The sequence below is a fragment of the Magallana gigas genome, chromosome 1 (assembly GCF_963853765.1).
Source record: "Magallana gigas chromosome 1, xbMagGiga1.1, whole genome shotgun sequence".
In the NCBI taxonomy this organism is placed as follows: Eukaryota; Metazoa; Mollusca; class Bivalvia; order Ostreida; family Ostreidae; genus Magallana; species Magallana gigas.
Window position 1 is genome coordinate 45,882,379 of NC_088853.1, and position 15,225 is coordinate 45,897,603.

A 15,225-nucleotide genomic window follows, 5' to 3' on the forward strand; every position below is an offset into this window, starting at 1 on the left:
GGCCCGGATGTGCTCTCACTAATTGCCAACATACTGAGATTGAAGGCTTCTTTTTGACTTTCTGAAATTCATATCTTGCTTGTCACGAAAGTTAAAAGGAATCTGACAATTTTACATCTGAAAATGGACACTATTCATGCGATGTTGCGGCCATCTTACACGATCGTTACTGCACTTTAACGAAGGAGAATCACAATTACTGTACCGTTTGCTACAGACCATGCAAGAAGATTACTGGCAAGATATATAACTTATGTTTTATGATCATAGTCCTGAACAACCGTACAATTACTGTAACTAGATCTCGGATCCAAGACGTGCTCCGTCTCTCACGCCAAGCGGTCACGTGACTTATAACATAAAACATCCGATTTTGAATGAATGACTTATAAGGACTGCTCTGATCCCTAACAACGACGCCTGGCGGAAGGTAGGATCATTTTTTTTTATCATAATTTGAACCTTGATAACAATTGAAATCAATTTAATTAACAGGTCAAATCATGATAACATTAATTTAACACAATCATTGATGATCTAGTGATTCAAAGATCACAGGTATATGGAAACTAGAGGTTAATGTTAGCAAAACTGATAGAGAATGATTTGACATTAGAATTTTGACATTTGGATGTATTTTATTATTTTATACTACAAATTGTCAATTCGACATGAAAAACAGCAGATCTAGAATCTTTGTTTTTCACTATGATTATTTCTTTTTATTCGTTTTTGACAGATATATTATTGCCAAAAAATTATTTGACTTCCGATAAAATGATAAAAAAAAAAAAACAAGTGGAAAAGTACATGTATAAATAAAGTTTTTGATAAGAACCAGGAGTTACATGATTTTGAAAAAAATGAATAAAAATAACTTATAAAAACAGTACCAGCTCTTCGGCCAGCATCGCAGCCATTAATATTTGTATTTAATCCCAATGTATAATACTGCCCTATACTTATTTTTAATTAAAAGTCAAAAGGTTTTTTTTCATAATAATTTTCATGTAATAATTTATAGATTGAAAATTAGAAATGAGTAAAGGAGAATACCAACCCCAAACATCCCACCACAGCATGGACATCATTCTTGGAGGTAAACAAAGCCATTTGTTATTGAATTGTTATCGTGTTCATTAGTCAAATACATTAGATGTAAGTTTATTAGGCAGATGGGAACAAACCGAAGAATCTCTCTCTCTCTCTCTCTCTCTCTCTCTCTCTCTCTCTCTCTCTCTCTGATAGATGAGAGTTCGGATCAAAGTGGGTATTAAATCTTCGCTTCCAAAAAAAGTAATTAGAATCTAATTGAACGGATCAGTTTAAGGGTGACGTCTTGTCGCTCAAGCAGACGACAACGGAGGGGAGACGAGCACGTGCAAATTTGTCAAAGCAACCAAGCTTGCAAACAATTTAACGGGAAGGTCCGTAAATGGCAACCGGCCGGAAAATTTGTTTTCTCATCAGCCGATTTTTTAACAAGCCTGTGTACTAATCTTCTTTATATAGTCAATGTTCGGGAAATCATCAGTTCGCGTTAACGATGATTGACGATTGTGATCCTTCAGAATAAAGTAAGTCTGAAATATTAAACTAATTATCTCCTGTTGAGGTTTTTATCCAACAGCAATTACTTCATTTATGGTACATGATTTAGATGTAATTGAACCTCCTTCAAACAATTATACATAAATAAATTCCATAACTTACGAAAAAAACAAACAAACCAAAAACCAAAACCAGACTGTAAAGGTATTTGTTTTTATGTGAAATTCAAAGGTTTTGGAGTTGTGGAATGAAGGCAAAACCATTTTATTGTATTCAGCATAATGCTAGCATTAGAAGACAATTGTACATAGTCTTTTAACGGCAATTCATTCCCCATTTTTATATACATTTTTTTACCATATATAAAAATATATACATAATACAGTATATCTGGATGGACAATTTGATTTTTAAACATAATTTGTATTTATAAGAAATTATTCTGAATAATGCAGAAGTTTTCTTCTATTCTTTTGGAATAAAACAAGAAAAATAGGATTCGAGCGGACTCCACGACTAATCTATTTTTTAAAGTCATGTTGGCAATGTCTACCTTGCGTTGAATTTAAGGCTTTGCAATAATTATTGCTCCGTTAAACCTGTAATACCACAAACTTATTGCTATGTTGGAATTCCATTGCACGGACAATTGTGCCTCACGTAAAGGGCACTGCGTGAAGTAAAAATGAACTTATATACATAAAATTCTTGTGAAAAGAATTGCACGTGAATTAGATTCGTGTGATTTCACGTGTACACAATTGTCAGGAACAATAGAAATTTTTTCAACTTCTTTCCAAAAGTGTTGTTTTCTGTGTGAGTAATGGATTTTATATACATGTATCTGTAATCAAGCCCACGTTTTTATTATTCAATGATAAAGCGAGCTGATCAGTTGTCTTGTAATAATAGCAATGTCCACAGCAAGATTTCGTGATCGTTCCAGCAAAAAAGAAGTTATCATTTTGATTGACAAATTTTAATGTGAGAAATGATATACATTAATGATAAGAGACGCGAATTACGTCCCATGTACTGACTTTTGTTGTCTGTTTTTGAGACTTAATAAATAATCCAGAGATGAAAGATTCAATTCCGTGATACAAATCAAGTTCAACAAGCATTATGAGAGTATTGCATAAGTAATACACCTCCTCTACCGGTCTGTATTATTATATGTAAGCTTCAACGCATACATCTATTTCAAAACTATTATAAACGAAATGTTATGCTTTAATCAGAGATAAAAGAACAAAGGAAATTCAAACTACATTGTTAATATAGAAATTAAATAAAAAATGGGTAAAATAATACTCTTTATTTTATCTCCAGTAAATTCGCTAAGTCCAAACTTGCTGGTAGAAATTTGTGAAAACAATGCACTGTAATGCAGATTAACATTTCTTACCGTCTTCTGAATCAACAGACCAACCTGATAGCGAACCCGATAGTAATAATACCAAAAAAACATGTCGATTAAATTTACAACACAATGCTTGACACTATTTTACAGATTGAACTTATTTGTTTGTTTGAAACAATAAGTGGAATGCTACAAGTAATGCACGATATTATTACTGACAACATACTTTCCTCGTTTGTTCAATACACACCGAACACGATAACGAACTCGAACATTAAAAAAAAAGGAATATAAAAAATTAAATTTCTCGAAAATATGTCAACCAGACGCTACAAAAGTGTAAACTTGATCCGTAGTTTGACATTTTGAAGCTGTTCAGCAAATTTCAAATTATTCCTCAAACGCATAAAAAAGTGTGGAAAACTGAAGTGGGACAGACAGACGGACAGACTGACGGACGCAGAGGAAAGCTATAGTCCCCTCCGGTGAAACCGGTAGGGGACTAATAAACATGAATAGTAAAAAAAGTGGTCTTATTTGATCAAATCGATGGCTTCATGAGTTAATTACCTGTACATGTAAAACTGGTCTAAAACAAAATATACTTCAGAAGTTCCTAAATCTCATGCAAACTTGCAGAGAGCTTGGTTATTAAAAAAAGATAAAAAAATTAATGTATATCTATTGAAACTCCTCCTATTCGAAGAGGTAATTCAAGGTTTAATAATTACAAAATATTCTATGCTTGTCTATTTGTAAAAACTGAAAGCTTTACAGTGTAGTCACGTGAATAAATGTATCCTTATATGCATTTACAGAGATAGGGAGGGCCAATTAGTGCAGTTCTTTGCTCATTCGGCGACTTATCTCTCTTTTTCTGGAATCCTTACTGCATAATCAAGTTATGTGATGTAACTCCCTGAGACAATATGTCTGATACAGCCCTTGATCACGAGTCGAGTAAGACCCAGGCGAGCCAGTCCCCTCGTGACAATCAAATGAGATTGCTTGGGTACGACGTAGTTATGTTTCATATTGTCAAACACTTGTTGGACGTGCATATATCTAACTAAATAGTTCTATATCAAGTGAGACCTGACAAACCAAAGGCACCAAACAATAGAAACATTGCAAGTAGAAATAACGCTTTAATTAGATGCAACACGACGACATATTTTGGTGTGTTTTTGTTTGACATTTTTGTAGAAACCCAAAATAACGTTCTCGTAATATCATAATAGCCACACTCTTAAGACGATGCTCCATTATCCTGTAGTGTCCAGTCAGTGTCGCTATTTTCTACATAATTTCTTTGTGGAGCATCATTCAGGAGTTTTCTATTACACGGCCGGAAATGAGAGTCGTTTAATGCCGGAACCCTCCAGCACCGAGGGCTTCAGAAGCCATTTATTGGGATTGTACTGAGATCTATGTCCTACAACTATGGCGGCGCTCTGTAAGGCTGGCACACGCCGGAGTCTGAAGCCGTGTTCTGAAATCTCCTCATTAATCTCAAAGATCTGTTATACACAAACAATTCAAGCCAGCTTCATTAGTCTTTAGTGTAAAAATAACCGCAAAATGACAGGATCGTCACCATAGGCATACGCCAAAATCTTGTAAGTAGAATCAGGGACGTATATACTCAGGCACGTGGCCTGCCCCCCCCCCCCCCCCCCCCACACTTTTTCTCGCAGCAACAATTTTTTTAAAATTTACATATAAAAAAATGAATTATAATGGAGTTGCCCCCCCCCCCACTTTTTTGGAAGTAAGTAAAAAATTGATATGAAAATAAGGAAATGAGGAGTCAAATTGAAGTTACCTCTACCCCCCCCCCCCCCCCCCCCCCACCACGGATTAGGATTTTGAAGATTTTTGGAAACTTTAAATTTCCCCCCTTTCTTTTTTTTTGCTTGTCAAGATTCTTTGGATGGGTCTGGCCCCCAACCTTAAAAAACGATGCTACGTGCCTGTATACTTACGTGTATACGTCCCTGGTAGAATACAGTTAAGGGTTTATAGTCTTATTCATATGTATAACATCGATTCCAAATCTGTGTTTAAACAATCCAAAGTACTTCTTACTACTAGGTATATGTGAATGAATTTATTCAGTTTCTTCTTTCCAAGCTCTGAATTAATATTTGAGGACTGATTACTTCTCTACACAAAACTCAGATCACCATGCAAGGCTTTCTTCTTTTTGGGTATTCCTGTCGTGGTTGACTCTGGGGCTAGTAACTCAGAATACTAAAATTGGGGTGATAATTTAGAGATTTCCTTTTGCCTATTCATTGCCATTGTTAACTTAAGGGAATAAGTTACAATTACAGTGCCATATTTTTAGTCTCATGCCATCGAATCTCGTTTGACTAGAAGAGTGTCACTTGTCGTCTGAAAAAAAAAAGCCACAGATATAAGACAAGGTCTTTAACGATGTTGGAATTAGCTTGATGTCTATCATCTCAACTGCAGTTGATATTGAGGAAAATGACTTAATAACAAGGCAATAAAACAGGCACAATAACAAGCAAAATCAATTTGATCCGATAAGTGGATTTTCGACCGGACAGGTCCGCTGCCTATTTTGTTGTACATGAAACAGACGTGAAATAATTGCAGTGGACATCAGTGAACAAAATCGTGTAAAATGATTATAGATTAATGCTCAGGGAAGTCCGGCTCGTTCCGTCCTCTCTGTGTTTTATGGCGATATAAGACGAGGATAGAGAGGGGAGTAAAAAGTGCGTCTCAGAATTCTTTAATATAATAGATATTCTAATTTTCATGTATTTTCGTCCATTGTTATATCGTTACTCATGTTTCCTCGGGATGAAAATACAATAATTCAATTTGGAAAAAAGATGTCTTTTACCTCTCGTATGCAATCAGCGTTTTGGGCGTCGAAGAGAGACGAACTCTGATTTCTTTCTGATACCACGGTGAGCGGTGACTTCCGCTGGGACGTTCGGATCCCATCGGGCGGTAAGCAAGGACTCGGTAAACCAATAAACTCAGCCTCATTTGATTTGAATGTTTGATGGTACGCAATGCAATAGTAAACAAGAATAGAAATGTACACGCTATAGAAATTGATTCAGAGGCGCTTGTGGCTGATTTACAGTGATGTTACTGGGCCTTTAAGTGAAACCGTTCCGTAGTTCTACCACTGTATGGGGATGTATCAGCGAAAACTAGCTTTTTGTGTTAAGCCGCTAATAATTCATAGCTAATAAATCATTAGCTGGTAGACCATCATAATTAACGGGTTGCTTTTCAAAGTTTAAAAATGACTCTGAATTGCTTGAAATTGATACAATTACTCTGTTGGGAATGTTTCATCTTGATTATTTTTAATTATTTTATCGTTTATAGGATGCAGACAGGAAAGTGGTCACATGTGCGTTTGAAGGAATCAATTACTGACGAGAGTATTTATAAAGTTGCAGGTGACACGGATTGAGAGCTGCGAGGCCTTTGGACAGTCACGGCTAGCAAGTGGATAGGGAGTCAATAGTTTATCGCCTTCTACATCAGCAGAGTGTGTCAATATGGAAATTAAAACATAAATAATACATGTTAACTGTGTTCCAAGTATCTTGTACTTAGAACAGACAAGTCCTGGGGTTTTCTTTTAATTCGTGAACAAATGATCGGAGCTAATTACAATGGATCAAGATACGAACCAACACGTGCTCGTCCATTCAATGGAATCGGAATTCGCTGACGAGAGTCTGTGTGAGAATTATTCCCAGTCCGATGTAGAAGACACTTTAACAGATCAAGGTCATCTTGATAGTGGGTCAAGGTCATCTCTTTCTGATATTTTCGATAACAACGATTTTAGAGCTAAGTCAGGCACCGACGACTCTGAGGCAACAATCCGTGATGCGTCCCCCGTCAGTCGCGCCCTGGGGGAGGGGGACAGAACCGACACACCCTCTGAATCCATCGCCACGGAGTCGGCGCTCTACGAAACGCCATTTACTTCCGCCAGTGGTTTTGACGTTTATTTAACGGCATTTGAAGAGAGCAGCCATTCCTTAGACAAGGTTCTGAAACTAGATAGTCTCATAGAAATTCCGGCAACGACATCAAGTTCTATAAGACCCATCAAAGAGGTCATGGCAAAACGAGACTCCGAATTACCTATCCAGAAACCGCAGTCCAAAGGCGGGAAAGGGGGCGAGCGACTTGGCTCCACCGGTAAATGCACTCCTAAGAAAACAATGCCTTCTCCGAAAAACGAACCTGATACTCAAAATGAGGAACCGATGACAAAATCTCCACCTGAAAACCCCAAAACCCCGAATGGATCTGTGAAATCGGAACGGTCAGGGAATTTAAAGGCCATTTCCAAGAGCATCAAAGGAGGAACCAAAGCCTTGCTTATACAAAAGGTGAGTAAAGTCTGTGTGTGGAATTGGTGCAGGTTGTCTGTTTACTCTTCACGCGATGACAATAGGTATAAATGTACAATTTAACATAGAATTATTAATGTCGTGTCAAATGATGACAAGTCAAGATATTCAGTTAGGGCCTTTCTAACAGATCTAATGCCACTTCAAAGTTAAATAATCGTTCTCTGTGGCAATATATAAGATCTGTCTATTTTATTGGATTGTAGCGGATACTTAGCATGTGCATCGATAAATGACCATTTCATGGCAGAAAAAAAGAAACTCACCCTTTGTGTTTGGTAAAAGAGTGATACTATTTTAACGTCTGAAATGGTCCATGCGTTACGCTATCTTACCAGCTACGATTTCATGTTCGGATTTATGATGAATATTAATAAACCTCTGACATTCCGATACAAACTTCAAATCATCCATAATGCAGTATATATACGTGTTTGTCGTCAGATGACGGGCCATTGAGATCTGTGCAATCAGCTTCATTTCTTGTTTTTACAATAAGCAGTTCAATAATGTACACCGGTGTGTTGAATCATATTGCATGCCAAGAAGAGGATGGAATTGATTTACGGGAAATTTCGTGAATTAAATTAAGCCGTCATTCAATGTACTTTTTCCTGATGAAAAATCAGCATTTCGGATTATCTGGCAATTTGTTGATTCCGAAATTTGAATTAACAAAACTAATGAAAGTCTATTGATTAACTCCCGTTTGTTGATTCGGATGTTGATATAGTCGTCTTGATTTCCTGTCTACCCGTCACGTGACACTGCTACCTGTGAAACAGAAGTTTTATACACATTTCACACATCAAACACAAATATCCGTGGAAAATTAAAAAAAAGAAATTCATGAATTTTGCTAGTACTTGTAAAGCTGGGGGTTTTGCGCAAAATCCTTTTTCATTAGTCTTAAGATACAATTTCAAATTCATTTTTTTTTTAAGTAAAACTATTTGATAATATTTAAGTGTAAGTTTGCGAAAACACAACGATATAAAAAACAATATTGCCATAAGTGTTGGGGTATCGAATCCATAACCTAAAAAGTAAATGTTTTAACAGGTTATCTTATGTCCGGTGCTCTAAACACCGAACCATTTAAGGCACACGAAAATTCGTTATTTAAGTGCTTTATGCGACTTTGGCCAATGACTTGTAACATTTTTCTAAAGCGCTCAATTGTTTGGATACATAGTAATATTTTAATGTATAGTGGGTCATCTCTCCACTTTGTTGTTGATTGAAATTGGTTTGTTTTCCTTTGGACCTTATTTAGAGTATGACATACTAGTAATCTGGAGGACAGACCCACTTTATAAAAATAAATAGGCGACGAAGATTATAAAAATGGCACTATTGAATGTTTTGATACGTGTACACCAGTTTTATTTAACATATTTCAACCATTGAACATTCTTATTTAAGGGTTACGAATCGATGTTAAATAAACATTGTTTTGAATTATTATTTTTTAAATTATCAGTTTTGTTTATATTTTAGTTTTATAATATCTTATCCGTTGGTAATAGTATTTGTACACACCATATCAATTATCCACCCATCTTTTTTTTTGTGTCATGAAATTAGTCATTACTCAATAATGGCTGAGGTCGAGTCTGCTCTCCGAGTTGTAAATTGTACTCTATACAAACGTGGACCCACCGAAATGATCAGGGCCCCACACAGGGAAATTTTTGATAAACAGTTAGAGCAAACTTCTGATAAATCCTTGATATAATAAATCACAACGACACCTTATGTCATCAGTACTTGTATCCAGACACTACATATATGAGGCCTAACAAAAATAGGTTTGTTTCCGCTTTCAGGCTGAAAAAAATTAGGGTCGGTAGGTCGGCTTTTTTTTTTTTTATCTTTTTTTTCCCTCTCCATCTGTTCAGTTGTGCTTATTAAACCATTTATCTATTAAACTGGGTAAGATAAAAAAGAAAACCAAGTATTTGTTGTCATTGTTTAAATGATCTGATGAACTTTTTCCCCGGCTGGTGGGAACATTTCGAGCGCAACTGGCACGACATGTGCTGCCATTTGTAAATAAGAAACATCTACACAACACTGATGACATCTAAATAGGTTCTATAAGCGTTTTTACGACTTAAATTTAGAGGACACAATAAATTTTTAAATCGGATAAAAACGAAATTTTAACCAAAAAAAACCCGGATAAAAACGGAAATTTACGAAAAAACTCGAACAATTTTTTTTGGGTCGGCAGGTTTAAGTTAGGGTCGGCCGGGAAAGCGGAAACAAACCTGTTTTTTTGTTAGGCCTGATCAAACGTTAATGTTGTTTTGGAGGATTTAAGTGTTCGAAATGGTTAAATGCATTAAATCTTGTTTACACAAGAAGTATTTCCATCACTCGATCATTTCCTCCGAGAACTCAGACCGGGACGCGGCATTCACGTTCCTCAGTGTACCGCGATTTATGGTAAATTCTAACAAAAGAACCCCGTGTCAGTATGAATATTTAATACGAGACAACGACCGAGAGCCGAGCCGACCATTCACTGGGTACTCTCTCTCTCTCATATCAATTTTTTTTTGCTGTTTAATATTTCATCATGAACATTAAATAATAAACACGTGCTGATAATTTTACAAATAGTAAAGATTTGTAGTTCCCTTTAATGACTTTATCAGGATTTTGCGGAACTAGTGCACATGCTTTTCTCTGTGGACAGACTAAGTCTTTGCAAATCTTCATATCTTTGAAAAAGTGAAATCGTCAGAACCGATGAAAGTCCGCGCTTCAACCGACGTAATGATTCAAACATACATCGATATTTACACTTGACAGTGTTTTTGTCTGTAATAAAACTACGAATCAAATTTACATGTACATGTATAATGCATAGTCCAATTCATTCCATCAATGACGAAAAGACGTATTGTGGGGCGCAAGCGTGGTTTGCCTAATTGCATGACATCTCAATAATTTGATAATTAATTGAACAATTGGTGAATATTATATGAGTAGAAGTAATGGGGAATCATTCTTTGAATATTTTGAGGTGATTTAAGGACGGCGGACCCAATTCATTTCAACAATAGATTTTTTACTCAAATTTTTATATAATGTTAATCAGGTAATGGCGAGTGAAATTCAATAAAAAAATTACATCTTCATCGACATCCTTATTTTACTGGAGGCGTTTCAAAATTCGGGTACGAAAATCCTCAGATATGATAGAAAATAATGGGAATTTTCTGGGGTGTGGTATAAAAACTGATAATTTAAACATTCTGCGATAGATTTTTTATTCTAATTAAATTGTAATATTAGGAAGTCAAATAGCTTACCGATGAACAGAAAAAATGTAGGTCATCGACGTAATTTTTTTGAGGGGTTGTGTCAAAGTTCACTGCATGGTTCATTTTTCTTCAAAAATATCATCGAAAATGGATATAATTAATTATTGCCTGACGTTACATTAACAGCTATATACATAAATATTATTAGTTTAAGATATAAATTCAATATCTACCAGATATTAACACTATAAACTGCCTTTGGGCGTTTTAGGATTAATGAACTTTGGAAATATAACGGACTTGTCGCAAACAGAGAAAATTCGGACTTACATTCTTTTTCTTAATTTTTCTCCGCTAAAATTATTTTGGCATCAAAAATTATGTTTAGTAGAATGAAAATTTTATTATTTTCTCTTATTCTGATGTACGTAATTACGACAGTCATTTTCATAGCATATGCGCGGATTTCTGCGCAGAGGTGCGAGATCTTGAATTTGGTCCGTCGTCCTTAATACGGTCGGGCTTAATATCTATCATAAAACCTCTATAAAAGGCTTGATAGATGTATACATGTACAATACCTATATATAGGAAAGAAACAAAAGAGGAGTTGGGATGATTTTTAAACAATTGAAAATGACTTGGAAAAAATATAATGGAGGTCACTTATTTTTTCTCCTTATACGACTCTAATTTTGTACTGAATGGCAATATTTGATAGAAATCGGATAAGGTGCTGACCTTACGCCAGCAAAGACCGGAGGTAGAATGGTATCCAGCCTTGGTAACACTTGATGCGGTGGGCTCTCACATCATGGCCTCACTGTTTATTTCAACATTGTTGAAAACTAATTGACAAGTAATAAAGAATAAGAGCCGTACAAAACGCAACAGAAATGAAGCTTTGTGGTGATATTATAAAAGTATTGAGTAAACATTGATCTCGCAAGCTCATTATAACCCGAGAGCAATGAATTTCAATTTATGTAATAAAAGGGTATTCAAACGGATGAAAACGGATTACCCGAGCGGAAGTTTGGTTACAGCGCACCTCAGTCACAAATTGTAATTAAATACCAAAACAAAAACAGTGCCGGAATCAGTCCCAAGGGCAGGCGCTGACACAATGTAAAATCCATATTTAATTAAGGACCAATGATATTTTGGCTAGAAACAGTCTTTAATAATGTTCCGTCGCAAATCTATTGAACGGTGAAAAAATGATTTTTATTTAATTTTCTAATGTGATGTGTTTGTTAAAGTTCGTACAATTTCACATACACACACGATGAAAATAATACTTTTTTCACAACAGTAATGTTACAAAAGTTTATCAGACCAGTGGCAGACAGTTAGTTTATAGGTTGTTAACTGATGGCGGCCTACCAAAGGGACGGCTGATTGTTTTGTATGTATTTGTGACTGTTATTGTGTCAGGTGACCCGTCGATCTCTGAGGCAGTTTGAGACGGAAGCACCAGGGGTGACATTGTCGGGGTTGATACACGGAGACAGGCGAGCCGTACGTCTCTATCAAGTCGCCATGGCACCTGGCATTTGACCGCATTAAAACCGCATGTAGATCTCAGACCGAGGCTCACCTCCGTGTACAGCCTGTATAATTCACGGCAGAGTCTGTGTTCTTGTCCCGAATCACGCAACTCACAGCAGGAAAATCACAGTAGATCAAGGTATTGATCAGCTCCCACTGTACCCATAAAACAATTCAATTTCAATGTCGTTAAATTTCGGGACAGTTATGGCGACTTGCAATGATTTGTGGGAGCCAAGACGAGGAAACAGGACGTCAATAGCAATCATTGTCATCGTTATGCAGTTAGCAATTTAACAAAATGGAATTCTTCTATTGTTGATTGTCGGAAGGTTCTGATCTACGGTCTTTTTGGAACTTTCCGGTCTTTATGTGCCATTACTTTGTAGCTTGCAATGACAATCTACTGAACAAACCCAATGAAATATAACCTTACAAAGCAATTTCTCTTGAAGCAAACATCGAATATAGTTTAACTCGTTTTGGAAAACATGTATTACTTTGCATTGTTAGCAAAAATACGTGTGGAACCTTTTGTGAGCAATAATTATACAGATTTTTGTAGGGATGGAACTACAGCTCTACTGTCCGTCAACCCGAGTTTCCCGTAGAGCTACAGTTCTGCAGCTACGGCCTACCGGACAGCGGGTATCATGAAACTACCGTACAGATTTAATTACTATTCCTAATAATTCAATTTTTCTGCGCTATTTTATTCGCTTTGAACAGATTTGTGTATATGCCTTTAAACAGATACATTTATTTTTACCAAAGTTACATTTTAAAATTATGGTTAAGAATACTGTTGAAGTATTTTTGGCATGCTTTGCAGATATGTTTAAAACTTAGGAAAAAAATACAATTATAGCTGAAAATTAACTAACTGTTTTGCATAATACACACCACAAATTACAAGCATATAATCTCTTAAAATTTATCTATGGTAATTGAGTAAAATTACTTTAAAAGTTTTGACGTTTCAAAGACAAAAATAAAGCAAACAAATACTATAGTATACAGATATCTGTTGGTATGAAGTCAGATATCTGAAAGAAGAAGTCATGCAGAGATCTTTTGGTACATTTATAAAGCTGAACATCTGTTGTTATGATGCCATTGGTCTGTTGGTATGATTCCTGTGGTCTTTTGGTATGCACCAATGGTCTGTTGGTATGCGCCAATGATCTGTTGGTATCATTCCAGTGGTCTGTTGGTGTGATGTCAATGGTCTGTTGGTATTCTGCCAATGGTCTGTTCGTATGATGCCAATGATATGTTGGTATGATGCCAGTGGTCTGTTAGTGTGATGCCAGTGGTCTGTTGTTAACTTGTTATGATGCCAATGGTCTGTTAGTATGATGCAATTGTCTGTTGGTATGATGCAATGGTCTGATGGTATGATGCCAATGGTATGTTGGTATGATGCCAGTGGTCTGTTGATATCTGTAGCTATCGACCAGGTGTGAACAGAGGTCATCATCATCAGTTTGTAAACAGTCAGATAAAGGTTAGTATTTTTCTCTTAGCTCGGGAGCGTTTATCAATTATTTCTTTTGTTGGTATTATGTCAAGTTACTCAAGTATCTATCTATGTTGGAGTGTAGTTAGAAATTTAGTCAGAGATATGTTTGAGTGTAGTCAGAGATATGTTGGAGTGCAGCCAGAGATATGTTGAAGTGTTTTTAGAAATATACTCAGTATTATTTTAGAGTGTAGTCAGAGATACATTCGAGTTTAGCCGGAGATATATTGGACTGTAGTCATTGATATATTAGAGTACATGTAATAAGAGATACAGTCAGATATATGTTGCTTTTTAGCCAGATTGTTAGTCAGAGATACATGTACGTTGGAGTGTATTCATAGAAATGTTAAAGTGTAGTCAGAGATATAGTGGAGTGTAGTCAGAGATATGTTGGTGGTAGTCAGAAATTTGTTGGTGGTAGTTAAAGATATGTTGCAGTGTAGTCAGAGATGTGTTTGTGTGTAGTCAGAGATATGTTGTAGTGTAGTCAGAGTAGTCAGAGATATTTTGGAGTGTAGTTAGAGATATGTTGGTGGTAGTCAGAGGTATGTTGGAATGAAGTCAGAGAAATGTTGGAGTGTCACTCCTGAGATGGTATGTTGTTGGTAGTTAGAGAATGTTGTTGGTAGTCAGAGATATGTTGGTGGTAAACAGAGATATGTTGGAGTATAGTCGGAGATATTTTGGAGTGTAGTCAGAGTTATATTGGTGGTAGTCATAGATATGTTGCAGTGTAGTCAGAGATATGTTTGTGTGTAGTCAGAGTAGTCAGAGATATGTTGGAGTGTAGTCAGATATATGTTAGAGTGTAGTCAGAGATATGTTGGAGTGTAGTTAGAGATATGTTGGAGTGTAGTTAGAGATATGTTGGAGTGTAGTCAGAGATATGTTGGAGTGTAGTCAGAGATATGTTGGAGTGTAGTTAGAGATATGTTGGAGTGTAGTTAGAGATATGTTGGAGTGTAGTTAGAGATATGTTGGAGTGTAGTTAGAGATATGTTGGAGTGTAGTTAGAGATATGTTGGTGGTAGTCAGAGGTATGTTGGAATGAAGTCAGAGAAATGTTGGAGTGTCACTCCTGAGATGGTATGTTGTTGGTAGTTAGAGAATGTCGTTGGTAGTCAGAGATATGTTGGTGGTAAACAGAGATATGTTGGAGTATAGGCAGAGATATTTTGGAGTGTAGTCAGAGATATTTTGGAATGTAGGTATGTCGACAAAAAATATGTCTTTCTTTTTTTCTTTTTTCCAGAATTGTATATACGTGTATGTTGGTATTTATTTAGATGGTATAAAGAGACATACTGCCACAAATCTTTTGGTATTTTTGGTATTTCTTCTGTTTGTGGAAACACATACAAGTAGGATTACTTCGCCAAAGAATATCGCAACCAATAAAAGCGAACACGAGAAAACAGAAACAGCCATAGATCTTTACATAATTTATGACTCGATTCATATCATGGTCAGGGAACACAGCTTGTAATTAGAAATCAAAGGGTCAAATAATTGCCGTGTGACCATTGCCAGGGCTCA

At 36.1% G+C, this 15,225-nt stretch overlaps 1 protein-coding gene across 4 annotated transcripts in view; it reads left to right on the forward strand.

Annotated features, from left to right (window-relative positions):
* The first annotated feature begins 290 nt into the window (after positions 1 to 290).
* The window catches only part of LOC105320240 (potassium voltage-gated channel subfamily H member 7), a 53,540-nt gene continuing 38,605 nt past the window's right edge, over positions 291 to 15,225 (forward strand). Inside the window, exons 1-3 of one of the 4 annotated variants that reach the window (XM_066068477.1) lie at positions 291 to 430; positions 1,025 to 1,099; positions 6,293 to 7,317. In XM_066068477.1, coding sequence (XP_065924549.1) covers positions 6,586 to 7,317 — 732 coding nt within the window. In that variant the 5' untranslated portion in view covers positions 291 to 430; positions 1,025 to 1,099; positions 6,293 to 6,585. Of the gene's footprint in view, positions 431 to 1,024; positions 1,100 to 5,764; positions 5,903 to 6,292; positions 7,318 to 15,225 lie in introns of those variants that run through there. The other 3 variants (XM_066068495.1, XM_034465955.2, XM_066068486.1) reach the window with 3 other exon arrangements.